General features: G+C 44.5%; 1 protein-coding gene across 20 annotated transcripts in view; it reads right to left on the bottom strand.

Moving 5' to 3' along the window:
• Window positions 1-495: 495 nt before the first annotated feature.
• The window catches only part of SASH1 (SAM and SH3 domain containing 1), a 293,144-nt gene continuing 266,298 nt past the window's right edge, over window positions 496-27,341 (bottom strand). For all 20 annotated transcript variants that reach the window (XM_036316354.1, XM_036316357.1, XM_036316362.1 and 17 more), the window contains 10 exons: window positions 24,915-24,989; window positions 22,931-23,074; window positions 19,253-19,388; window positions 18,275-18,444; window positions 17,333-17,542; window positions 16,390-16,540; window positions 11,296-11,409; window positions 6,439-7,541; window positions 5,028-5,159; window positions 496-3,900 (listed from right to left, as the gene is read on the bottom strand). In XM_036316354.1, coding sequence (XP_036172247.1) covers window positions 3,637-3,900; window positions 5,028-5,159; window positions 6,439-7,541; window positions 11,296-11,409; window positions 16,390-16,540; window positions 17,333-17,542; window positions 18,275-18,444; window positions 19,253-19,388; window positions 22,931-23,074; window positions 24,915-24,989 — 2,499 coding nt within the window. In that variant the 3' untranslated portion in view covers window positions 496-3,636. The remainder of the gene's footprint in view (window positions 3,901-5,027; window positions 5,160-6,438; window positions 7,542-11,295; window positions 11,410-16,389; window positions 16,541-17,332; window positions 17,543-18,274; window positions 18,445-19,252; window positions 19,389-22,930; window positions 23,075-24,914; window positions 24,990-27,341) is intronic.

Below are 27,341 nucleotides of genomic sequence, written 5' to 3'. Positions count from 1 at the left end.
TATGACACACGTGTCAGAGGTGCCACGCAAACTCATTTTTTTGGTTGATTTTTCTCTGTTAAATGGCATTTAAATACATAAAATAAATATCAAAAATATAAATCTTTGTTTTACTATGGTTGCAAATATCAAAAAATTTCTATATGTGACACGGCACCAGAGTTAAGTTAGGGTTTTTCAAAATGCTGACACGCCGAGCTCAAAAGGTTCGCCATCACTGGCTTAGACTATCAATGCCTTCCACCAATCTCTTCATGGTTTAAGATGCTGTGATTATATGATTTGACTTGGCAACATTTGAAAAAAAAATTGCAATACATTGGCAAAGAGAATTGGTGTATGTCAGACAGTGAGGGGTGTTATGGCTGGAGTAATTATATATAGTTACTACTATTTTTATAATATATCTTCTATCTTAAATCACACTTTATGAATTCCTTTTCACTTCTCTTCCATTCATATTTGAAATACCCAAGGAACAACAAAAGAGGCATATTCAACTGAAGAAATTTATTTACTTTTTTTTTTCTAGGTACATAGATGACAATTATAGACAAGTTTTGATACATAGGAAAACCCTTCCGTCCTTTCTCTTTGCTAAATGAATCATCACAATAATTTTTACAATTTTTAAAACAATACACAGCGTTCTTGGGCTGAAGCAATTGCGAGAACATACTGGTACTGGTATATTACAGCTACTTACAATGTTTAAAAACAGCAATGGAGAAAAATAAGTTATTTAAATACTGATTTCATATACAGAAAGTGCAATGTTGTTAGTTGTTATATAACTTGCTTGACAGTTTGTTTTCTCTATCAATTTAAAACTCAAGGTAACTTGGACTCAGACGACTAGGTTTATTTTTCTGTAAAGAATACAGTACACACAGGCAGCAGTGACTTGGTGAACTGACTCCCTTTGCTGCTGGTATGAAAGCAAACTTTGCTATGTCAGGAACGGATTACCAATACACCAGTCATTTCCAATGTCACCCGCCGCCAGTTCAGGTGGGAGGAAAGGGCTCTGGCTAAGAAGGCAGGCAGGCCATAGAAACCTATCTCCTACTTGGCTATGTGGGAATGTCAGTCGTGGTCGGGGCTGGCTGCATCTCCTCCTAGACAGCTTCCAAGCAAAAATGTACACAACGGATGTGTAGCTACCTGAGCCTAACTGCCTCTCCAGGTTTCTTTTGTGCTTTCCCTAGACAACCGTTTCCACCGGTTCCTCAACCTCCTGTACCAAGTGCAACTGGTTAATCCTGGATATTGCTGACACCTCCCGCCTGTCTTCCAACACCTGCAGGCAGCCCCAAACCACCTCAGTCAAATGTCACACACAAACACTGAGGCTTTTTTTTTCTAAGATCAAGTTAAGAGTTTAAAGCAAAAGAAGACTCAACAAATACTAACAATTAAAAACAAGATTTTAAAAAGCACAATCAAGTAAAAACCACCTCAGACCTTTAAGATTAGGAAGACCTTCCCACCGACAATTATTCCTGGTCCCTGAATTTGAGGTTTGTATGCAAAGGCAATGATTTCCAAGGAAGAGTGACAAAAATACGGTTTGGCATTCTCAAAAGCTCAAGCTCAGAAAATTCCCTTTTCTGGTGCCATTTTTACTTAAATGAAAATGTTACAGTGAAAAGGAATTGAAACGTGGGAATTCACACAAGATTTCTCCTTCCCCTGTTACCTGATTTATGCGTGGTCATTTTGCTCAGCTTTAAATATGAGCAGGGCCCCTCCCGTCATGCTGAGCTTACTGCAAACACAGGTGAGAAGCCCGTCTTCGCCCCGCCTCCACCGCGCCATGGGAAATGGGGTTCCGCCACGTGGTTACAGAACTGCAGCCGCCTTACTTCCCAAATGGACCATGCTAACCGGGGTGTCAGAACCCAAGGTGACAAAAATGGGCTGTTTTAAGAGTGCCATAGAAATTCGACAGCTTTTGCTTTTTTATTCCAGATTTCCACAACTTCTTCACATGGCACCCTACAGACGGTATCATTGAAGAATGTCTATTATTTTTAAAAACGCATACCGAAGCATGAACACATACATCACCTGAGAACGTTCTTCCCCCCGAAACGTGGATTTAAATATATAAAGCAAACACTAAAGATGGCTTTGTGGTGAAGGAAATCAGTATTTTCCCTCCCGAGGGAAATCATCTATCTTAGCCAGTAGATGAACTGTTACAGAACTTTTGGTCAGAGTTTTGTGTTGAATTTGTACTGTAAGTAATCACATTCAATGCTTAGCACAGTGCCCACGATAAGAATGTAAAGCAAAGTCATCTTATAAAAATGGAAACCTTATCCGTGTAGTTGCCTAAACTTCTGCTTGCTGTAAAATCAGACACAGACTACGAGAGGATAGAATGTGCTGATATCAGTTGGAAACAACCAAAAATATGCAAATACTTAATATGTGGCAAATATGTGGTATGTCTGGCTCCAAAATGAACCTTTATTTGAATGAAAAGAATGATCTAAATAAGAAGGAAAACAATATCTTAATTGTAAAACAGGGGAGGAAAAAAAAGCTTTAAAAACATCTCATAAACTACTTCCCTTTTTCAAAACATCTCTCTGAAACCAGCCTTACAATGGCTCTTTGCAAAGGTGATCTGGTGACAGAGTTTTGGGATGGACCTGGTCAGGGGTCCAAGCCAATACCGCAGCAGTGACCAACAGGGTAACACCACCAAACTGATTAAAAGGAAAGGTGGTTCTGTAAGCGCCCACACACCGCCCGCCCCCCACACTCACATAGACACACATGATATCTTTGTGAATCCCAGATAGTTCTTCACTAGACTTGTAGCTAGTTTAAAAACTGAAAGCCAACGTGAAATTTGTGCCAGATAAACACTCCTACAAAATAAGCCATGGAGAATGAGATCCTTAGAAAAGCCCATTTTTGCTGGAAACATCCCAGATATGTTAGATGGCAGTCTAAGCTGAAGACTTGGAACTATGGTTACAGGGTAGTGAACACTAGTTAGATAACTGCTTGAAAGCTTACATTAAGGCAAATAAAAGCTGATTGCTAGAAAGCAATTATTAAAATGTCTCGTTTATCTAAAGGAGAATAGGACTGTTTGTTCCTCTAGTGCAGACAGATTTTCTTACTTTTGAACCAATGAGCGTGTCAACCGATGTACAATCACTCCCGAGTCTGTTACTTTGGCCTAGCTAAGCCTGTCTGGTCCTCGGGGACCCTGCAGGGTGACAGACAGAAGGTCAACGGCACCATCAGAAACGGAACCGGCTGCCCCTCCCTCTGCCCCCAGCCCTCTCTCCCAGGGCACCCAGACAGACCGGAGGCACAGCATTTGTGGCAAGTTGGCATCTGGGTTCTATCGTGTTCTGAAAATAAAAATAAGTGCTCCTCTTTTCTTTGGAGGGGAGGGGGGTGTCAAAGAGAACCACCCCCATTTCCTCAAAGGGGCTTTTCTGGAGAAGAGAGGGTTATCGGTCCCGTGCCAAGGTTTCGAGCTCCGTCTGGCCACAAACTGGGCCTTTCTTCTGGATCTGGTCTGCATGTCCAGGGAAGGAGAAATTGCATCAGCAACATAAGCACAGTGAAAGGGTGGCTCTTGTCCAGGGAGTTCCGTCGAGGGCCTGGCTACATGGCCTCGGGGCCGGGCGGCAGTTTGAAGAGTCTGGCTGCAGATATGAGCTTGCTTATGTGTCTCTCCTCTGTGATGCCGGCCTCCTGAAGGCAAGTGTGGGACAGAGAAGGCACTTGGCCCAGTGTGCGGAACCCCGCTTCCGTGAGGGCGCTGGTGTACATGGGCAGACCGATGGAGATCAGCCAATCCGACACAGACGAAACACATCCGGGGGAGAGGGGCTTTCTACAGATTTCTGTGAGTCCGCCACTCGGGATCTGGATAAAGGAAGAAAATGATTTTTAGAAAGACTCTACAGGTGCCATTGGAGGGCTACTTCTTATAGGCCTAAAAGGAACACTGCTAACCTATTACACTGTTGTACTATCAGCAAGTGATGATGCTCTGTGTCAAAACCCAGGCAGCATAAAGAATCTTTTCTAGATTTTTTCAGAGGGGAGACAAATTTTCAAGGAAGTATTTAAGGCTCTAGAACAGGGGTGGGCAAACTTTTTGACTCGAGGGCCACAATGGGTTCTTAAACTGGACCGGAGGGCCGGAACAAAAGCATGGATGGAGTGTTTGTGTGAACTAATATAAATTCAAAGTAAACATCATTACATAAAAGGGTACGGTCTTTTTTTTTCAATAGTTTTATTCATTTCAAATGGGCCGGATCTGGCCCGCGGGCCGTAGTTTGCCCACGGCTGCTCTAGAAGGTACGTGGAATTAGATCTAACCCCAAAACTCTCCACACTCTGAGCATTTATATTCCTGGCTACTTTGTCTTGTGGTGACCCGTCCTGTGCAGCAGGGTGACAAGTAAAATACTCCTGGTTGTGCACTTACCAAGCAGATTTTCCACTGTATTTGAATCTACATTAGCAGCTAGAAGATTAAACATTTTATCGATATAGTTATAAAGAATCTCAGATACAATAAGAACAAGTATCGGCTAGGACGGGGAAATGGACTTGGGGAAGACCAAGGGCTACACCTTCCAAAAGGTAACTGACTACTCCGTGTGCACACCCTGAGGTTGTGTGCCGTCCCCAGGAAGCAAACCCTTTCAAGTCATGTATCCTCAGAAATTAACCTCAGATGTCTACAAAGATGTATTAAGAATGTTTTTCACTACATTATTAAAAAAAATTGGAGAAAACCTAAATGTTTCACCCACGCAGACTGGCTAAACTACAGCACATTCCCTACCAGGACACTTTGCAGTACTGATGACACAAAAGAACTTCAATGCGGTTTTGAAACCTGACTGTTTTCTGTTGTCAGGGCATGAATCTAGCTCTCTTAACAAAAGTTCTTTTGTGTAATCATTAAGCTCTGTAACTAAATGGACTCCAAAAGCGGGGCAAGGGGCCCCCCCGCAGTGCACACGGCGGCTGCTCACCGCCATGCGGTGCTGCTTGCGCAGCAGCTTCACCCGGATCTGGTCCATGTTGGTGGCCACGTCCCTCTCGGGCTGATCCAGGTCCTCTGCGTATCTCTGCACCAGGGCTTCGGGGATCCCGCAGCGGCCGTGCTGCGAGGGGAACAGAAATGTGGTGTCAGGCGTGGTCGTGAGGATCTCTCTTTCTCCAAGGACAGCCAGCAAGCATAAGGTAGGTTAAGACACTGAGCTACGACGACCGGGAAACAGCAACAGAAGTTTTTATTTGAAGTGAATATGTTTTCTCTACAGTCAGAATGTTTTAGACCGAATACTTTTACACCTTCTTCATCTTTCAGGTAGTCATGAGCTCTAAAACATGTTTTGAAACATAATTAAAGTAGAACACAACCATCCTACATTTGGGGGGGCCAATGCCCTCACCTCACTCTACCTGATCACTTTGCAAAATATTACTGAAAACCGTCTCTTGAACTGCAGGGAGAAGGGCAGCCTTCTGCTCTGCCATAGCCTCCTGCTGCACCTCGTCTATTAAGACTTATCCCGCAGGCCTGGCCAGGGAGCCCAGTTGGTTACAGCGTCATTCCAAAGGGGGTTACTCACTAGCTATTAAGGCGAAGGAGGACGTTATTGTAAGGCATTCGTGGTCACAATTTTATAACAAGGAAGCCATGACTGCATTATATTATAACAGAGCTTGCATTTCCCTGAGCAATGTATGGCTACATCTATTCTCATTTGTCTTCAAAGTCATCGTGGTATTGGTAGACCACTCTTTGTTTCAACTGAGAAATGAGTTTTCATTATAGAGCTCAATGTTCTTGGTACAATGCAATTTTCACATCATCTTTCCCCCGTTATCCACACAAGATGATGTACTCTACAATTATTACATCTGAATAGGATTCTATAATTTCCAAAGTATGTTCAGATTTATTTTATTTGTTCCTAATAATACCTCTAAGAGGTAGTTATGTAGGTTATTATCAATTCCATTTTACAAATAGGAAAATGAAATGAGGAATTTTTAATGTCTAAAAACATACGCATTGAGTTAAGACAGGAAAACTGGAACTCAGGTCTGTCCTGTCCTCTAGAGTCTAAACCAAGCCTTTCAGGAAGCAGTTCTAGTACTGACTGATAGTTCTCCCTGCAATGTACAGCTGCCAAAGTTTAAAAACAAACAGGCAAAAGAAAAAAGAGAAAGGAAAAGAACAGCCAGGGCTGTATTTGCATTTAATCTGGACATTCTGCCCCCATCATGCTACCACCAAGCTGCAGAGGCCCCTGCTGTCAGCCACCCCATGCTCTGCCAGAATGGCCCCCACCTCCGGGCTGGCCTCCTGGGTTAACTGGTGTTCCTCTCGCCAGACTATAAAAGCAGAGGCCCGTGAAGTGGGGCCTTGGATACCTTATCAGAATATGGCTCCTCAGTGAGATCGATGCCTTCAGCTCGTAACTTGTCTTCAGTGAGCATTTCCAGATCGACTCCCCGAGCGCAGGAGATCTTCCTGGTCACAGCCGGGCCCAGTCTCACGCCGTGCTCCTGGAGGCTCGCGCTCTCCCGCAGCTCGGAGAGCCAGGGCGGTGGCCGTGAGCTTGGTGGGCTGCCAGGTTCCTGCCTGGAGGGAGGCTCAGAAGCCTGAGGAGAGGGATAGTCGCTGGGGCCGCTGGAGCCACCCTTCTTCAGGGGCAGGCTCGGTGCGCTAGGACCTGGAGGGCAGGGGTGGAGGCCGTTGGCCAGGCGCTCTTTGCTCTTCTTGGCAGGAACAGGTGGAGGCTGCGTAGGATGTCGGCCTGGTGTTACGGCCTCAGGACCCCGCTGCTCACCTTCTTTGGTGTTCAGGGGCTGATAGGTTCCTTCAAGAGCAAGTCCTTTTCTGTGACCCTCAAGAGGAGTCCTTGTTAAACTGTGTCTAGGAGGCTGAGCATCATAGTTTTGCAAACACGGAGGAGGCGACGTGCCACTTGCAGTGGCTGTAATCGAGCCGCCCAGTTTCTTAGTAGTCGTTTTCTGAGGGTCAGAAAACCTCTTGCTTTGGGTCAGTAGCAACGCATTGTCAACAGCAGACTCTCCCTGGGGGCTGTGAGCCTTGGCGATGGAGGAGGCTGTCTTTTGTGGCACTTCCGGTACAATCTGAGGGCAGGGTTCTGTCACCGCGCCAGGCACATCTTTTTCAGCATCAGGCTCTCCTTGGAGGTCATCCAGGGACTGGGATCGGGGCCAGGTCTTCACAGGCTGCGGGCCCTCCAGGGTCTCACAGCTCCGGCAGATGGACACGGGGAGGCTTCTCCGGTTTTTATTCAAGCCAGTCGCACAGGGCTGATCACAGCGCTTGACAGTGTGAGGGGTCAGGCCGCTGCCCAGCCTGTTCTCCACCCCCTGCTTCAGGGCGTCCACCGACTTCGGTAACGGCAGCGTTGGGAAGGTGCCCAGCTGATTCCTGCTGAAGGACTTCAAGCTGGACTCGGCTGATGACTTGGCAGAGAGAAGGCCGGATTTCCGAGTCTTGCCTGAGAGACAAGGAAGTGGGTTACAATCCCATCTTAAAAGGCGAATCAATCGGATACATACAGGCGTGCTAACATAACTGAAATCTCCTACTCCTATATCCCATTATGGAATTACATACACTCAGAGCCGACCAGCACCATTCGTGATGTTGAGTGGTAAAAGGGTCACTACCGTCTCGTTTTTACGTTTAGAAAAAATTCTTAGTCTTATTAAAGGATTCACAGAGATCAAAATTAATGGAGTTACACGGGAAGGAAATACGCTGTGTCAGGTAACAAAATAAGTCTGTTCCTAGCTGCAATCAGTGTGGAAGGGGCTGACCATCCACAACCCACTTAGAAACCACAGGGCCGGGATTTCTGTCTTGTGAGTGTCATTCCCTAAGGTCACGGTTGCAGAGGGGCGGTGCCCCGGTGCTGGGAAAGGTTCATAAGTGGTACCGCTCCCTAAGGTTCAGTAGGGACTTCTCAAATTACACCTTCCTCCACATCCTCCCCTCTTTGTGGTGTGTGTCTAAAATAAATGAGTCCTAGAAGCAGTCAACCAACCATGGTACAAATAAGTGAACAAGCTTACGAGAGTATTTTGCCTGAGACAATCTATAAAATATTGACAGGGTTCTAATTCCCAGTGAAACGACAGCCCTGATTAAAACAAACTGTCTGACTATTAACTGGACTATCAACCAGACGTAATCTACTTATTTGGCAATTGTTGACTGATATTAACCACTAAGCCTCATGGTGAATTTACTGGCTGTGGGTCAGGCACCGTGCTAAATGCTTAGTTTTCATCAATATCTAACCCTCTCTCTCTCTTTCTCTCACTGTGGTTAGTACCATGCTGGTTGTATGCCTTGATCCTGGGCTGAGGGGAAGATCCCTGGTGATAAAACATGAGCCAAAAGATCCTAGTATTTTGCATTTGGCAAAGCAGAGACCCAGTCAAATGACATTTGTCTTCCTGGGTGCATCATAATGTGAGCCCTCAGACCTTGCCACCTGTATGCTAGCAATATGCTAGGCTAACATTATTAGGCACTGCTAGGTTATAATCTAGTTTTACATGGAGATCATTAGCCCAGTGTTACTACTAAATATACTGACCATGGTCCCATTTCTCAGTAGTAGAAAAATCATTACAGGTAAATTAGAAAGGGGAAATTCTTCATAAAGCATATACGTTAAATCTGAAGTTTAAAAATTCATAAAACCACTTAAGTATAACTTTTAGAAATACGGTGTTCCCCCCACCCCCACCCCATACTCTCAATATAAACTACATGTACAAATTCCATGTTCACATTCTGCTTATAATGGAAGGTGCCTGAATTCACCTGAAGTGAGCCATCTTTAATCTAGTTCTTATGCAGGTGCACCTGAATCCTTCTCAGCATTAGAAAGTTGGCCAGTGATATCTGTAAAATTCCTACCAATCTAGTCAACCAACTGAGTGCTAGGGATTCATGTGTGTTCCAATAGAGATGAATATAATAATAAGTAAAATAACAATCAGGCCCAGCTGGTGTGCTCAGTAGTTGAGCATCAACCTATGAACCAGGAGGTCACGGTTCGATTCCTGGTCAAGGCACATGCCCCGGTTGCAGGCTTCATCCCCAGTGTGGGGTGTGCAAGAGGCAGCCAATCAATGAGCCGATCTCTCATCATTGGTATTTCTCTCTCTCTCCCTCTCCCTTCTTCTCTGAAATCAATACAAATATATTAAAAAAACAACAAAACAAAACAGGGCTATGGGTATATGCGCTCACAAACCAGAAATTAGAGCTAGAAGCACTGTTTCCTTTAAACACACCTTTATTTCTCCCTTCAATGAAAATACTTTCCTAGTGAGAATTAGACCAGAACTGTGTAACCTGATTTAATATTTGAATAAACAAAGGTGGGGAAGGTACAATATCTTTAACTGTTAAGTGGTTAAAGCCAAAAAGATGGGGGGGAGGGGGATGCTTTTAGTTTGTTTGAATTGTAAACTTTTGGCAATTTCAGACCTTTGCTGCATACTTTTATTCTGCTTTCCAAAATGAAATTTATGGTTGATCCTGTTGTCCCAATACTGTTTCCTGAATGTCGTCCATGTGCATGTAACTATGGAGGATATATTATAAGTAAGCCACTGATTCAAAGAGTCCATCTTTTGCAGTGGGTATGGGACTCAATGCTCCAACTATGGGCAAAATCACATATTCTTTGATAACTTCCAGTTATTAACTAGACCATGGGTAGGGCTGGCCCAGCGATGCAGTGTGGGGACCATAACTCCGAGCCGCAGCCAAGCTCTCTGAAGGAGAAGGAAGTACCTTATTAGATGTGGGTAGTTGTGTTCTGGTCAGAAACTTGGAGACTTTTGAAAAACAAAAAGTAATATTTTAAGATGTAATTGTAGACCCTTTATTTTCAGAGACCTAGCTTCCACAGGGTGGAAAAAAATGAAGCAATGAACGTTTGGATAAAGTCCGTGTTTTCACTTAATTTTAATATTAATCAGAGGTTTTCATATTGTCATCTGTGATAGACCACCACAGAATCCATCTTTTCATTGAAGGAGCCCTGGAACTGTGATCCCCGAGCTAACAAGTTTGCCTGATTCACTGGCACAGCCGAAAGCACCGAGGGCTGCCCCTCCTTGCGCTTACTATGTCCGAAAGAAGAAAAACTGAGGTGAGGGACGATGATGGTGCTGAAGGAACCAAACCTCATGCCCTGGCTTGGCATCATACTCTCAGAGGGGCTCCTCGAAATCCTCAGATTGAAATGAGAGGCCCCTACATGATAGTCCCAAGCGCTGAGATATTCTTGCCCCACAGAATGCATAAGCAAACACATTTGCAAAGAGGTCCTCCATGGTGTGCTTTGTCTTTTTGTTTAAAAATAGGCCCACTTATTTTAATCCATCCGGATTTTGGAGGTACTTATTATAACAAATACAAACTACATTCCTTTCTGGCTTACAGTTCAATGAAGCCCAGACACCACTGGTTGCTGTATGATGACACGAAGTAGAGGACGGACTTGAAAATGCTATGGTATTGGGAAATAAAGTCTAAAATATTGCCTGAGAGCCTATTATGAGCCAGAGTAGAAAAGAACCATGGCTTCGGGTATTATATAACCTCTCTGAGCTTTAAAGTTTCCATCTATAAAATATGCCTTTGAGTGCTAATTAGTAATCCATATATAATTCACTGCCCAATTAATTTACAGTCAGTGCTGAATAAATGCTGGATATTACTAACGTATTACTGCTTTGTTAAGTCCAACAACAATCTATGAAAGAGAAACTCATCTTGCTACTTCAGAGGTAAGAGGGCTCAAAGACATGAGGTAACGATCAAAGTCTTCAGCTCATAAACGTTCTATTCAGACTTCAAACCCAGGTCTCCTCACTTTAAACTTCACGGCTCTTTCCATGATCTACACTGAGTGCTAAGATTCTAAGAGTTTCAGGACAATGGGAAGTTGAGGGTCTCTTTAGTCTTGAACCCTCCCTTTGTGTCTAAGAGGGACGGAAGGATAACCAATAGGAAAACGGCTGTAGTCATTTCTCAAGAACATCAATTGCCTAGGTTCTTGAAGGATATTCATTCTTCCTGAGGATCTTAATTAAGCTCCAATAATCCTAGAAAATGTCCTCCTTCTATTGCCTGTATTTCCCCAAAGCTCAGACAGAGGAAGAAAGACAGTCATTAGCCAAAGCACACGATGGTGCCTTCATGGTCATCTGTGCCGACATTACCGTTTTCCAGGTTCTCACTGCTTTCATAGCATCCTGAGTCTCGTGGGGAGCACCCGCTCAGGGCCTGGCTGTCAACGAGCAGCTTCTCCTGGGATCCAGACTGGTCGCTGTTACCTGGAGAAGGTGAGCACAAAGCATGGAACCATAAGGGGACTGAAAAGCAGAGTTCCCAAGTCAACCAAATCCCAGTTTTATCCTCAGCCATCACCACGCATACCATACATTTGAAGCCTTGGACTTTTGGATGAACACTAATTACTTTAAAGTCAATGAGATAAAAATGAACGAGATCAGAATATTTTTCTTTTCAAATAAATTATCACATGAAGACAAATTTGGAGATTGAGAGTAGATAGTTGGAGTATGTGGATGCCTTTTAGGTTACCCAGATGATGACTGGCCTGAGGCCAGTCTCGAACAGGAGGAGCCCAGAGCCTTGTGCCAACAGTGAGGGAAGAGTAGTCACAGTCCTTTCCCAGGGATGGTCCCATGGGGCAGAAGTAAAGAGTGAGGATGTCCCTTTCACAGTAGCAGTTGGGCCTATGCTTTTTAGAAATCTCTAAGATTTGTGTTTCAAGTTATTTGTCCCATGCTTTCTAAATTTAGCAGCTATTATAAAAGTGTCAAATGAAATACTGAATTTTGTTACAATTTACAAGCATTCTTTGGCCTTGGTGACATGTGCTGGCCCTTGCATTATCTCAATGAAGCAAGGCAGGCAGAAGGGGACGCAAACCCCTACACCCAGGAGGGGCCAGGGAGAAATCCTTTTGTGTCTGTGGTGAAGACTGAGCTAGAGGGCGTTCTTTCCCTTCTGTCTTCTCCCTTGTGTTGGGTCAGCCTTTCTGCCCAAAGGATGAGGCAGGGAAAGCTCAGGAAGCCCTCTCCCTGGGGCCCTGAGTAATAAATCCTCTGAAGGTGGATGATGAAAGTTGAACGTCCTGATTCTAAAGAAAGGCAGCAGGTGCTTCTGTTGAGTGAAAGTCTGTCTAGAGCAGTGATGGCGAACCTATGACACGCGTGTCAGAGGTCACACGCAAACTCATTTTTTTGGTTGACTTTTCTTTGTTAAATGGCATTTAAATATATAAAATAAATATCAAAAATATACATCTTTGTTTTACTATGGTTGCAAATATCAAAAAATTTCTATATGTGACACGGCACCAGAGTTAAGTTAGGGTTTTTCAAAATGCTGACACGCCGAGCTCAAAAGGTTCGCCATCACTGGACTAGGGTGAGTCCCGTGGAAGTCCCGTGGGCTTCACCAGCCAGCAGTCACTCTGCACGCTGCACAATAAGGGCACATGTGGCCTGACCTGGGATGGAGGTTACACCATGAACCTCTTTTGTTATTACACAGAGTAAGTGCTTGGGCATATAACACAGAAACCAAGGGAACATTTTCTACATAAAAGAACTAGTTGCATGATGAAGGGCTTTATTTTCCCTTCCTTTTCTCGTCACTTGTCCTCCCCTCCTACCACAGACACAGAGAAAGAAAGAAATCAACAGACCAGAAATCTGATGCCCTTTCTCGGGTCATTAAAGAGGTAAACTGTGGGAAGGCAGAGGGCTGCCATCCCACATATATGCCAGCCTCTTCGACGTCCACTTACCACTTCCTGTTTGTGTTACTCACATGGAAAGCTTTTATAACAGCAATCATAGCAGAAATCACAGCAAGGGAAGCCCTTACAATAGACCCCAAATTAAGGAGTGCTATTTTTTAAATAATGAATGAAAAACTAACTAATTGGATGCACAAGAGCAAATCTTACGCCCCCCTTCCCCGCACAAAAAGTGGAACATTCTAGAGTGATGTCCTCATTGTGTGGAAGAGTCTGTGGATTTGGAGAGGTCTCTGTCCTAGCCCAGCGTGTTATTTAGGAAAATGATACTTATAAAATGAGGGCTTTGAGCTCTCAGTTACAACCCAGGAAGAGGAATCAATGTAGTCTGTCCTTGGCAAGACCGTTCGGTTATTGCTTCAGCTAAAACAGACCCCAAAGTGCTGACCAGTGGGAATGGAACAGAAAACTTGTCCCCTGCCACTGCACGAAGACGCAGACTGTGTCTGCTCCCTTGGGGATGGCAGCCTCCTCAGACACAGCAGGGTAGACCGAAGTTATCATGGGGATGGAAGGGGTCGCTCCCATCGCCTGAAAACCAAGTCCATTTGTAGAATCACGATGATCAATATGTCAAGGGGCTGCTGTCACTTGCTTCCTAAAGGATTTAGTCAGCAACTACTGAGCAGAAACCTAACTATCAAGTTTAGCAAAATTCCCTAAAACGAAAAGCCAGAGTTTCCCAAGCAACTTGCCTTCCTCCGTTGGAGAGAAAGAAGAGGTGGGGTACCCCTTACATGTGCAGCAGAATCAAGGCCATATCCTCTCCCTGCAGTTTCTATCATTAATTTCAAGGTACAAAGAGGAAAAGAGGTGTGTTAGAACCATGAGAATTCTCACAGTCAAACAAGAGGGGAGGACTACACTGTTGGGCTGACTTCTGAACTTGCCTCTGAAGGGACTTAGCTGGAGCTAAAACTCTTCCCCACTCCTACCCCCACCCCCACCTTCGACACACACACACACACACACACACACACACACACACACACACCACAAACACAAATATAAACATACACACAGAAGGAGGAAGAATATGCTGACACTGATGAGTATCCAAACATCAGAAGGTTCTTGTGCACAAGGACATGAGCCATTTCCTGGAGAGCAGTTATCGCCGAAAGAAGAAGGGAAGGGAAGGGAGTTCTTGGATAGCAGGCCTTTCAATGGGCTTGTACTGTTTATTTCTTTAAAAGAAAAGAATCGGAGCAAAAATGTTCACTTAACTTGGACTTAGAAGGTGGATATGTGGATCTGTTTTACTTTTCTCTGTACCTTTCTGCATATTTGAAATAACGGCTCATTCAAATTCTTACAGAAATTATTTTCGTAAAGAGAGCTTTCATTGGGCAGACCTGGGACAGTGGGAGCACTGTAGGCAATTGCTTTTGGACAATGAGAGTCTTTTCCAAATGGAACCCTGTAGGAAGGCTGGCATTGACCAGGCATGGTGCAACAAGGCAGGTTGGTAGATGAGCTTTTTGCCACTGTGGAAGCTGAGCTAGAAACTTGCAAGATCTCTAAGACCTCAGTATAGCTCTCTATCTGTCCAGTGATTAGGAATTTAGTTTGACATATATCTACTGTGTTCCTCTAATGGTCAGTTGCTTAGAATATTTCTTAAACACAGAATTTAACTGCACTGAATGTAAAACCTTATCATCTGGACCCAGAGCCTTGTCACTAATTAGCACCCCGAGTCCTGGAAGCCTTGTCTTAGAGCCAATAAAAGGAAGTGCTGCTTTATGCACTAGGACCGTGGTCAGCAAACCGTGGCTCGCGAGCCACATGCAGCTCTTTGGCCTCTTTTGAGTGGCCACGAAGTTTCAATCGCACTGTATGTGCGCGCCTGCATGTGCTATTTTGTGGAAGAGCCACACTCAAGGGGCCGCAGTTTGCTGACCACTGCACTAGGAATGTTATAAATAGAGGCATAGCATACCTTTGAAATGGGATTTGTGAAGCGGCAAAGAGCCCTCCCTGGACCTCTGAGTGAGCATCATGATTGGCCAAGATTCCCCCTTACAAAATACCTCCTATGCAAATCTCAGGCTGGGGTTCCGAGAAGGACAAGGTGTCTGAGCCAATGAGATACAACAGAGACTCAGCTCAGATCCTGCCTTCTACTCCTTTTTTAACATTGCTTCCCCTGTTCTGAATGGTAAAGGACAGGGTTTATAAACCAGCTGTTCTCAGCAACTGAGCTATTTTATAGAGCAGATGTGGTCCAGGAGACTAGATGATTTAACCTTAATTGTTATTAATATAGCTGGTTGGCCACACCAGGCACTAGGCCAGGCTCTTTAACACAACCTGGCCACAGATCCCCCAATAGACACCTCCAATACTGAAGAGACATGGTTTTAAAGTGATATTCACTACAAAACACTATTCCCTCCAAACCTATCCCTGAAGGCAGTGTGTCTATCTAGAGTTCAGACAGCTACTTGATGGCGTGTGGCCCCCTGTATCAGCTGGTGTAGAGGAGGGGCCTCCTACGCAGAAGTGAGAGCAACTGAGCGGAGACACGTGCTTCCTTGTCTCTGGGGCCTGACGCCTTCAGTAATGGACAATTTTCTCTTCCACCATTAACCATGGTTTGGTGTGTCTTAACAACAGAAATGCTATTAGCTACTGACATCCCTAAGCAAAGCATTTGAAAGAAAATGCACTGGAATTCAGTAACTGGAAAGGATGCTCTGCTTGTGATGAATAATTTCAGGACTATTTTTGATGTCAGATTGAAGAATAAAGAGCGAGATAAGACTAGCTTAATGGAGCAAAGGATACAGTGTATTTAAACAGACTTCATAAAGGCTGCCAGCCCGCTGAGTTCTGTTCACAGGCTGTAAAAATGAGCTATCATTTTGGCCGAGACCCTGCGATACGGGATTCTCTGCTCTACTAGTATGTATTCACTACAGCCACTTCCTGCCTCTTTCACGGAAGCTGATGAATTTCATTTATTCATTAGACAACCTATTCAGCAAGAAAATAACTCCTTGTGTGCTCTGAGAAGTAATTAAGCCTTGGCGGGGCAACATTCTCCCCATCTGCCAATCACTTTTGGGCCCAAGTTTCCCACCGACCTGCTGAAACCACACCTCCCAACAGTTCCTAACGCGACATCTACTGCATTTCTTAACAAAGCTGTGATTCAATTCCCAGTCACTTAGAGCAGCATTTTCCCCAACTGGTACCTAGAATCGTGCCAGAAAAGACATCAGCAGTAAGGTTATCTTTTGCTCCCATAGGAAGGTCTGCACTGGGAACTTATGTCTTTGTGTTTTTGATATAATACGAAATGGGCTTTGGCTTTGGAAAGAGTAGGACCAAATGAGTGACTCCAGGGACCTAAGAATATGCTGGCTGCTAACGGGAGGCCTCTGGTGACTGAGTGCCATAATGTAACAAGGAACACTTCTGCGTGGGTGGTGGTGGGGGTGCGGGGGCGGGGACTTACTGTCATACTCCTGCAGCAGCTCCACCGCTGTCAGGAGAACGGCTCTGTGTTCTGGGTCCCTGATATTTAACTCATCCAAGTCCTCTTCCTCCAGGAGCTTAAAGGTGTCCAGATCCTCATATCCATTGAACAGGAAGGTGGGCATGTGCTCCTGTGAGGAAAGAACACAGAAGTGGGTCAGCAGGCTCAGCCATGTGATCCATGACCGCCAACCAGCCTCAAACCCCTAAACTTTTCCCATTGCTGTGGTTATACTAATTGAAAGAGTAGTATCACTTGTAAGCTCCCAGTCCTCTGGCTTGGTAGGCAGGTGGGGCGTTTCAGTGATCATGGGTTAAGAAGACCTGCACTGCAGGCTGAGATGGGTTCTCCTGGCTTACATTTTAATTGTCCCCTTGCTATGGACCGATCTCTTTAACACCGCACAGTGCACAGTGGACAAGGCCATTTCATTTACAGGCCTATTGAAATCCAACTCAGAAAGGCCTGTGACTTCCCCAGAAACAAGGCAGTTTTGCAAGGAGGAAAGAGAACTAGCACTGTAGCCCCCCGCCCCCCACCCCTCCAGATGCTGGGAATGATGTGGGAGAGGTTAGAGGAGCGAACACTCAGGGCCTCTGTGAAGCCCACGGAGCAGAGACCTAAGGCTTGTGCTCACTGCCCTTCCTGGTAGAAGTAGCTTCAAGCCCAGAGCATTTTAAAAACTGCTCTTGGGGGACTAATAGCAAATTCTGACCTGCGGCTTAGCTAACACCCACGACAGAGGTCAAGGGCAGCATTAGCATACAGACAACCGTTTTTTGTAGAATAATGGCTACTCATCACAGTATTAGGCCACCCTTATGGAGGACATGAGAGCACCCTCGCCCCTCCCCTGCAAGTGTCCTCGCTTGCTTAGTTTAGAAGGAGAGGCAACATGTGACCAGAACAGGACGGGACTGACCTTCAGGTTAATCCGGTCAAGGAGATCCTCCACGGACTTGGGCTGGGGTGGTCTTCCTTTTCTCTTCCTCCTGGTGGGGCGCTTGGGCTTCTCCTCTTCCTCGTTCAGCACGTCCACGTAGATGAACTTGAAGGTGCCCACCTTGTTGTTCAACAGGCCCATCCAGGTGCCCATGGGTGGTTTGCTGATTATATCGATGATGTCTCCTTTCTGGGGCCCAGGAAACAAAGGTCTTTCCATTAGGCACATTTCTAAGCAGGAATCATGAATCGATGATATGTATTCATCACCCACATGTGGAAACACTACGAAGGCCAGAATCAGGGTCCCACAAGTCACATTATGAATGGGAGCTTGGGAGAGGGCCAGACGGAACACTCCTGACCGCGCTGGAATCCACACGGGCTGGAGGTCTCGTTCCCCCGCCCTCCCGCAGCACAGGCTGAAGTGTCTGTCTCCCAGTGCTCATGGCTAGGTGGGAGGTGCCTGGCTCTCTGACTGCCTAGCCACCATCCAGAGCTCCTACTGCTTAGAGAAAGAATTTCCCCCAAAATGCCAGTGGCAATCCCTGCTCTGTGACTGCCTCCTACACTGTGGAACTCCATCTGTCCCATTCAATACCACCAGCCATACAGAGAAGGCAGGAAGGTCTCTTTAGCGAGAGAGCACAGAAACTGGATCCTGGAGGGCAACAGGAATTCTACAGGGAAGCTGAGGTCGGGGGTCTGGACCAGGAGGATGAGGTGGTGAGGACAGAGGATTAACAGAAGCTCCGCCTCTGTCCCAAATGCTGGCTGGTTCTGTTTTGTTATTCACTACAGAGGAGAGCAGCTTGTTAAGGTAGCCAAGACATTGGCCACTATGACCACAGCAGCCAAGCATTCTACACAAGAACTGAGCTCCTCTTAAAGACCCCAGGTCTAAGGACAGACAGAGACACACCTTGAGCTTGAGTGAGTCTGTGTCATAGGGACTGGGTGTGAAGTCAGTGTGCACCCTGGCGCGCCCACAGAAGGGGCCCCGGTAGGGGAGCTCCTCATCATCACCGTCTTCCGACTTGACACTTTCCCTGTTGCTGGTGGAGGAATCAGTGGTACTCACTGTCTGACCACCTGTACAGGAAACACAGGGAGAAGAAGGATAAATACAGTTGCCCTGCAGAGCAAAGCTTAAAGACACTGAAGAAGCTGCAGGTTAAGACACAAAGGGCAAAATCATGAGCCAAAATCATGTCAGGACCAGAGCAGGACCCAATGATGAGGCCAGGGAAGATCTGCGTTTTCTCAGTGCTACCCCTAATCAAGCCCTAACTGCACAGGCAGGACTCCAGCAAGTTATCTTTATGATCTGGGAATGCAGGTGACATCACAAGCCCAGAACATTCAGGACCTCTCCTTGGTAAGGCATAACATTTTTACTTCATCTTATGGATGAGGAAACAAACTCAGAAATGTCAAGTAACTTGCCCAAGGCCAAGTGCTTTTAAAGTGGTGGACTTAAATATGCTCCCTTTCCTCACACCATTCTGACGACACCACCACTGTCAGAGTGGTTGACCAACATTTATTGTCGGTGACATTTATAATCCTCCACCCTGCCCCCATCTCTTACTTTGTTGATGAATACATCTTCATGACCTTGGGGACTTGACTTATCCTCCTTCACTCTCCCGATCTTTCCTCTGAGATGCTTTCCCTATCTTCTCTGATCGAAATTCATCATCCCCTCTCTTGTGCCACTGCTGTACATCGACTAAACAAATACAATTCTAGGTCCAGATATTTGGCAGGTCTCTCTCTCTAACAGCACCCTAAGGGTAGGAACCTGGGCTTCTTTATCTTTAAATTGCTTGAACCTGACACCTAGTAAGTCTGATTTTGATTCCAAAGGAAATCATCTACAATTATAAAGTAGGCGTACTCATCGAGCTCTGTCCACTCAGAGAACTCCGCAGGCTCTCTACAGAACCTCCGGCTTTGAGCTTGGGCTTGTCCATGTGTTCACTGTCAGGCTGGGAGGATGGAGGAGAGCCAGGCATTCCATCGAGGCCCGTGTCCTGCAATGGATTTCAACACAATTATGTTTCATCAGAAAGGACAACTGTTATTTTGTAATTCAAAGCAATTCAGCCCTCAACTAAAACAATCAAATCCATTTTTATGCCCATATTTGATGCCATAGCCAGTATTCTCCTCCTTCTTAATCTATATCCTTGCTCCATTTAAAAGTGTGGCCTGTGTATCAATTAAGCACTTAAAAATTGTTTCTCATGCTCAATAGAAATTCTTGAAATCTCTGAGAAATACCTATCTACCTCCTAGAGAAAATCCTTTGTTAAAGGTTTAGAGACTCAGCATACTCAACAGTCCAGTAAAGAAGCCGGATTTCAAATGCAGATCAAACAGAATCCATTAGCAATGTAGTATCTGGGATCACTCCCAGGGAATAAATCATCTATTTGAAGGGAAACATTTACAGTAAATATATGCATATTCCTTCTTTTTTTTTTTTTTTTTAAAAAAAGGGCCAGATTCGTATGCTTCTAGTTACACAAATTAATGAAATGGGCTAAGAAAATACCAACTGAGGACCCAGACATATAGCAAAAATACAATTTTTCGGCCCAGCCAGTGTGGTTCAGTGGTTGAGCATCAACCTATGAACCAGGAGGTCATGGTTTGATTCCCAGTCAGGGCACATGTCTAGATTGCAAGCTCGATCCCTAATAGGGGATGTGCAGGAGGCAGCCAATCAATTATTCCCTCACATCATTGATGTTTCTATCTCTCCCTCTCCCTCTCTGAAATCAATAAAAAAAGTATTTTTTTAATTACCATTTTTCAGTCTATGATGAAATGTCTATAGGTTTAGTTAGTATCGGTTGTCCCCAGGTTTTAATACCTATCACTCCTCTTTTGTGTTGTTAGTGAAAACCTGCGACGACCCTTTCAGATCACTTCTGGGATGGCTCTGTCACAGACTGGGGGCCCCTCCTTTGCACATATGAGTGTAGCACGCTCATTTGATTCCTGGTGTGACAATGTCTCTCCTCTAAAGTTTGCAGTGAGAATGGTTTACTTGCCACAACAGAAACCTCTCTGGCATATCACACAGCCATGTGAGCACCAAACCATCTAAACAAAACCTGTTATTTGCATGGTGCCGAATCATCAGAAGAGCTTCATTTAAGGTCAACAAACAGCCATGGCAGCTTCTGATCCAAGACACACTGTGCTTTACATTTAAGAAAAGGGAGCAGATGGCCTCAAAAACTATAAAAAGAGGTGCCATTATTTGGGAGTTATTGAAGCTACAAAGTATGAATTCCTGAATATATTTTTTAAATGTTTTTATTGATTTGGGAAAAAGAGGAAGGGGGGAGGGAGGGAAGAAGGAAGAGGGAGAGGGAGAGGGGGAGGGGGAGAGGGAGAGGGAGGGAGAGAGGGAGGGGGAGAGGGAGAGGGAGGGGGGAAAGGGTGAGGGAGGGGGAGAGGGAGAGGGAGAGGGAGAGGGAGAGGGAGAGGGAGGGGAAGAGGGAGAGGGAGAGGGAGGGGGAGAGGGAGAGAGATAAAGAGAGAGAGCGAGAGAGCCCCCACCCCGGATTGAGCTGGAAACCAGGCATGTGCCCTGACAGGGAATTGAACTGGTGACCTTTTGGTGCACAGGATGATGCTCAACCAACGGAGCCACACCAGCCAGGCCTGAATGTATTTTCATTTCAAATCATAAAATAAGACATCCAATTCTTTTTTAACGCTTCTGCTAAAAGTACATGTGGTTTGGGGGGTTTTTAAACAATAGTGATATTAAATATACCTCTCTAATATTGTATGTTCCTAAATGCATTAAAATAGTATTAATTTACTTATTATATACTTAGGGACTCCCTATAAGAACAGGTAGTATTCCAGGTAATGGGCATATAGCAGACAAAAGTCCTAACCAGAATGGGTGGTATATCAAACCTTGCAACATTCATCTTCTCTCCCCAAAAAGCATTATAATAGCCATTTATTCCTTCTCTTTTTTTTTCACTTATGTGAAATGACTGTTTAAAAACAAAACAACGACAACAAAAACCAGAGAACTAAGACTACAAGGTGGGTGTATAGTCGTAAAATTATAGAAAAAAAAAATGTTCAAATGACATTAAAGTTCTGTGCTCAAGCAGAAAACCCCTATGAATGTGAAATTTACACGAGCTCTTAGGGAAAAAGCCAACGAAATGAAGTGCTGCAAACTAGAGGTACTGTTTCCCTGGCATAGCATCTGCTTCCCAGGAGAGCGAGGTGTACTTCATTTCTGGTGAGAAATTCAGAATCACCATCACTCTCATACCCAAGGGCCAAGAAATGCAAAGAATACAGAAAACAACGGTAGGGAACACACAATGGAGGCAGCGACTTCTCCTGCAGGTCTGAGAAGCCAGGGTTTCTCAACCTGAGCGCTGTCAGCAGAATAATTCCTGTTGTGGGGTGCTGTACTGTACATTAGTGGGGGTGCTATCCTGCGCATCCTAAGATGCCTTCCTGGCCTCTATCCAGTGGATGTCAGTAGCACCCACCCCACCCCACCCCACCCCAGTTGTGATTGTCTAAATGCCCTGGGGTTGGTGGGGGAGCAAAATCACCCCACCCCTGTGAGAACCACTGCAGTCAACTGAAGCTCTTGGGCAGGCCTTTCGTGAATCACTAGGTGGCTGGGCTGCCTAGCTGGTATTCAGCGATTCAAACAAGGAGCTGCTTGGATTTTAGCTTACTCTGCCCACCAGAGGGCAGCAGCTGAGTCCACATGTCTGCTTCCCCATAAATCAGCATTACCTACATATTTCAACTAGAAAACCGGCAGACACTAAAAATGTTCAACAGTCTACAAGAACGAATGCTATAGAGGTGCCAGAGGTGAGGGCTCTGAAAATCAAAGGGCCAGAATTACCTGAAGGCCCAGCTCTCCACCCGTCTTTCTTCCCTCCACCCACATAAAATAGAAACTGTCTTTCTAGCGATGGGATTACAGAATTGGAGGGGATCAGTTCTGAGTTATCTTAAAAGCTGAAGAGGGAGCCAGTGAGTAAAAACATCCCTGTGGAGACATGATTACTACGGAAGCCCACTGCCAGGAAGCGTTTTCCGAGTTTCCTTCTCAGACTTGCTGTGTGCTTCTACAACTCATGCTACACCGGAAAGGTCTGCTGCCTAAGAAAACTTGAGTGTCTTTTTTTTAAGGTTTGATTCTAGGGACATCCATTTTGTAGCAAGGGATTTATTTTAGAAAATAAAATCTTTTGGTTTTAAACTTGTGCCCTTACTGCACTAAAGAACACATTTTTTACATGTCTGCCTCTCCGCCCATCTGTACATAGAAAGTAAGGCCTGCACTTTGTATTCCCAGCACCAAGCATGGTGCTGGGATGACCCTAAATGCTTAATCCATGTTTGCTGTACCAAATGCTCGTCTACATAAACTAAGCATGGTCCTGAGCCAGGTTAATGCCAATGAATGTCTGTATTTAGCACCGTTTAAAATCTCAGGCTGACATCCTCGGCTTTCCTTGTGTCAGGAGGAAACAGGGGGACTTTTCGCTTGGCACCTGCATACCTGTTCAGGGACAGAGTTGCTGTATTTTTTGGACATTCTCTTCCTCATTGTCTCTTTCACGGATTTGACCTTTTTTCCAAGAGAGATGCGGGAGGCGGTAGGTGATTTGATGACTTCCTTGTACACAAAATCTCCTTCTTTACCCTGCAAAACAAAATAAGTACCATTAATCACAGGAAACAAAGCCCCCAAACAGGTTTTATTATCGAAACCATTAATGTTCTATGTCTCAGAAAAATCCTGGCATCCCTTAGGATTTTGAAATGTTTCCTGTTAACCGAGTGCTAGGCAATTAATCATCTTTTAACTTTTTTTGTATGTTTTTTCAACTTGTTTTATTTTTCAATTACAGTTGACGTTCAATATTGTTTTTTATTAGTTTCAGGTGTATGCTATTTATCTTTTTGATTAAAAATTAAAAGCGATTCACTAAGGGCTTTTGTTTGTTTAAAGTGGGATGTGAAATACATTTTATTTTATTTAATCTTAGGACATTTCCTCCCCTAGTATACTCCTCCCCTCCCCAAGTGAAATACTCAAGGGAACTGCATTTCATCAATAAAGTGACTGAGATGAACCAAGGTTCGAATCATCCCAGCAGTGGGGGAGAAGAGAAAGCCAGTATTACTGAGCACCTAGGACAGAGGTGAGAACAAAATGGGACATCTCAGTCATCACAAGTCAACACCTGATCAGGTTGCATCAGGGTGGCCCTCGGTGTGGTCGGCTCCTAAGTGCGTGAATTTCCTTTTCTCAAACAATTACACAGTGGACACCTCTTGTCTTACTTTTCACTGAAACAGAAAACAGCTTTTCCTGGAAAGTCAGAGAAAGCACACTTTCTCCCATTTTTTAGAAGACTGACTATGTAACATTTATAAATCCATAAAATTTGATGTCCAAATAAAATAGTTTTATTCTTCCAGGAAATTCTCAAATACTTCCAAAATCACAGACGGGTGTTTTTTAGGGGACATTTGACAATATAAAGCAGTTTCCTGACAAAATGCACGGAAAACAAAACTGTATGCAGAGCTCACCTGCGCCCCCGGGGCCTTCCCAAGGAAACAAGGGGAGAACGTGTACAGCACAGTGGCGACCTGTCCCCACACTGGGGTCCAGAAGAAGCGGGTCGGAGGAGCCAGTAAGCTCAGCCCACGGAAGACTGGTTTGCTTTGGCCCCAAGGAGACAGGGTTCATTCCAGGACACCCCAGATCAGAAAGACCTAGGCTTAATATGGGGCTATGAACTTGGCCTCTGATAAAACTGGTTTATAGAAATGTTGGCAAATGCTCTTGAATGCAAATCACAGGCTCCATCCTCTGGCCCTGCCTGTGTGTAGCAGCCATGTGCACTTACAGCCGGCGTGAGCAAAAACTAGTGTGAGACCAAGAGGCCAGATGCATCTGGATTTGTGACTTGGAGGAAACTGGTAACACAGGCGCTGAAGGAATGGTGCTACAACAGAGAGGGATGGAGGCCGGAGGTGGTTGTGGTTTGTTCCCGTGGAAAAGAGAAGTATCTCTAAGGGAAGGGGAATGGGGAGCAAGTAGGTGAAGGGATTAAGTAGGTGAAAAAGGTGAAGGGATTAAGCAAAGAAGAAGAAAAAACCTCATAGACATGGAAAACAGTATGGTGATTACCAGAGGGAAAGGGGGGTGGGAGAGATAGAAGAGGGAACGGGGGGGGGGGATAACTGGTGATGGAAGACTTGATTTGAGGAGGTGAACACATAATACAATACAGATGATGTATTAGAGAATTGTACACCTGACATCTATATAATTTTATTAAGCAATGTCACCCCAATAAATCCAATTAAAATATTTTTTAAACATGGGTGAAATAGGGCTTCTTTTCAAAGGATTTAGGATCACCCAAGGAAAGATTACCCAGCACCAATTCTCAGAGACTAGACGTGAAACTCTGTCAACCACGTCGCTTGGATCCGAACCTTTTGTGTTCCCGCTGATGCGTACTCACCATCGGGTAAGAGTTATTACTGCCGATGTGCAGAGAGCGATTAGTCAAGTCAAATCCTCCAAAACTGCAGGTTCTCTGCGGAAAGGGGAGGGCAGGACAGTTAGGCTGCAGCTGGCCAGCGGTGTACCAACCCAACGCATTTCCCACTGGCAGGACATCACCGAATCACAAATACGTTACAGGATGGAAGTAGGACGAGAAATGATGAGGAAAAAAAATACATGATTCATGTTACAAGGAAACTTGCCACTGGAACTGTGCCTACACCAGAGGTCCAGAATCCCCTAAACATGCAAAAACCCACTGGTTAAAAAACTCATAACCAAAAACCATCCATGTTTCCCTGCCTCTTAGCAACAGACTTCCCCTTCCAGCCCCCTTAACATCAGCTGCATACAGTAGTGACAATGAGGGAATCCATGTGCTCAGAGGGGTCTTGGAAACTCAGGTCCAAAACCCTATGGCTCTGCCCCTGACAGCAGGCTTTCCTAACAGACTCTTTTGTTTAGTTTTAAATTGCTAAGAAGGGGGAAACCAGGTTATGTTTACAGTAGTCCAATCAGGCCAAGAGGGTTACTCACTCATTGCTTTCCTGAGCTAGCCAAAGATGCTGGTAACTTTCCCATCTAACTGACCAACTTCATCAATTATGACTCCTTTTTTTCTGAGTGTAGAAAGATGCCACATTTGCCGAGGAAGAAAAAAGTTGATTCAGTGACTGTCTGACGGCACTCTAATTTAATGGGGAATTAGCAATGTTATGAAGAATAAAAACTTTAACGTTCTTTCGGTTGGTTTCAAACTTTACGGAACTGCATATATTTCAGCGATTTTTATATTTCCATACTTGGTTTGAATTTTCCTTTTGTTTTTCTAGCAAAAGCTACTCAAGGACCATTTCCATGCCCCCCCCCCCCCACCCCCCAATCAAAAAAAATCTGTAAGAGAAAAGAGAAACTTAAAGCTCACTAATTCTTCTTACAACTGATTTTCTTGTTTTTTAAGCAACTGGTTATAAAAGTTGAATAGCGAATTTGGGCTCCATAATTTGTACAATCTGTTTCTCAGTGAACTCTAGTTAACAGATATTAAATAGAAGAAATGAACGCACAGCACAATGTATATTATAGACACTGCTTATTTAAAATAAATGTACTAGCCCTCGCTGGTTTGGCTCAGTGGATAGAGCATCAGCCTGTGGACTGAAGGGTCCCGGGTTCGAACCCGGTCAAGGGCACATGCCCAGGTTGCAGGCTTGATCTCCAGGAGGGGGCATGCAGGAGGCAGCCGATCAATGATTCTCTCTTATCACTGATATTTCTATCTCTCTCTCCCCCTCTCCCTTCCTCTCTGAAATCAATAAAAATATATCTAAAAAATAAATACATAAAATAAATGTACTTTAGACATATATTGACTAAGTGAATTGATAAAGAAACATCCAGAAGGAAAATGCTTAGGTTTTTGGAATCAAACGGATGTGGATCCAAATCCTGGTTCTGCCACTTATTTGCTGCATGACCATCGGTAAAATATTTCAACTCTCTGAGCTCTGGTTTCTTCATCTGTGAAATACTACCTGCAGCATATATTTGAAGACCTCTAGCACACTATCTGACACAAATCAGGGGTCTCTAAGAATGTTGGTTTCTGACATTACTTCTCTCTAGGACAGTGATGGCGAACCTTTTGAGCTCAGCGTGTCAGCATTTTGAAAAACCCTAACTTAACTCTGGTGCCGTGTCACATATAGAAATTTTTTGATATTTGCAACCATAGTAAAACAAAGATGTATATTTTTGATATTTATTTTATATATTTAAATGCCATTTAACAAAGAAAAACCAACCAAAAACATGAGTTCACGTGTCACCTCTGACACGTGTGTCATAGGTTCACCATCACTGGTCTAGGACTACACTGAGAAATGTGCCTTGTCCCAACAATTGTTATTTTGAAGCTTAGGCTCAGGCAACATTCTAAATATGCAAATGAAAGACTAGAACTTAGTTCTATGCCGTATATTCCGGGAGCTTCAACTGTAAAACCAGAGCATCCCAGGAATGGGTCAAAAAGAGAGACAGCAGGTGTGGCAGGAGGGAGGCCAGGAGATGCAGGTGTCATGGGAGGCATTTCGGGGTCACCAACATTCGGGATGTCACAACCGTTCTCCTTCACCACAGCTGTTGTTGCTGTTTTAAAGGACCTACCACAGACATGACATCCAGTGAACATTATTTTTATTTTATATTAAGTATCGATGGACAATCTGACTTGCCCTTATAACCAACTTAACTAGACCTCTATCTATTCTATAAAAACAGAAACCTTTTTATGCAAAAACACCAAATCCCCTCATCTGGAGAGTGGTGTTAGGAACACCTCTCCAGGCTAATTTTTAATATGAACTTCCCTTTCTAGTTTATA

Source organism: Myotis myotis, unplaced genomic scaffold (assembly GCF_014108235.1).
Source record: "Myotis myotis isolate mMyoMyo1 unplaced genomic scaffold, mMyoMyo1.p scaffold_m19_p_7, whole genome shotgun sequence".
Taxonomy (NCBI): Eukaryota; Metazoa; Chordata; class Mammalia; order Chiroptera; family Vespertilionidae; genus Myotis; species Myotis myotis.
The sequence above is the reverse complement of the archived record's forward strand: the minus strand, read 5'-3'. Positions and strand labels throughout refer to the sequence as shown.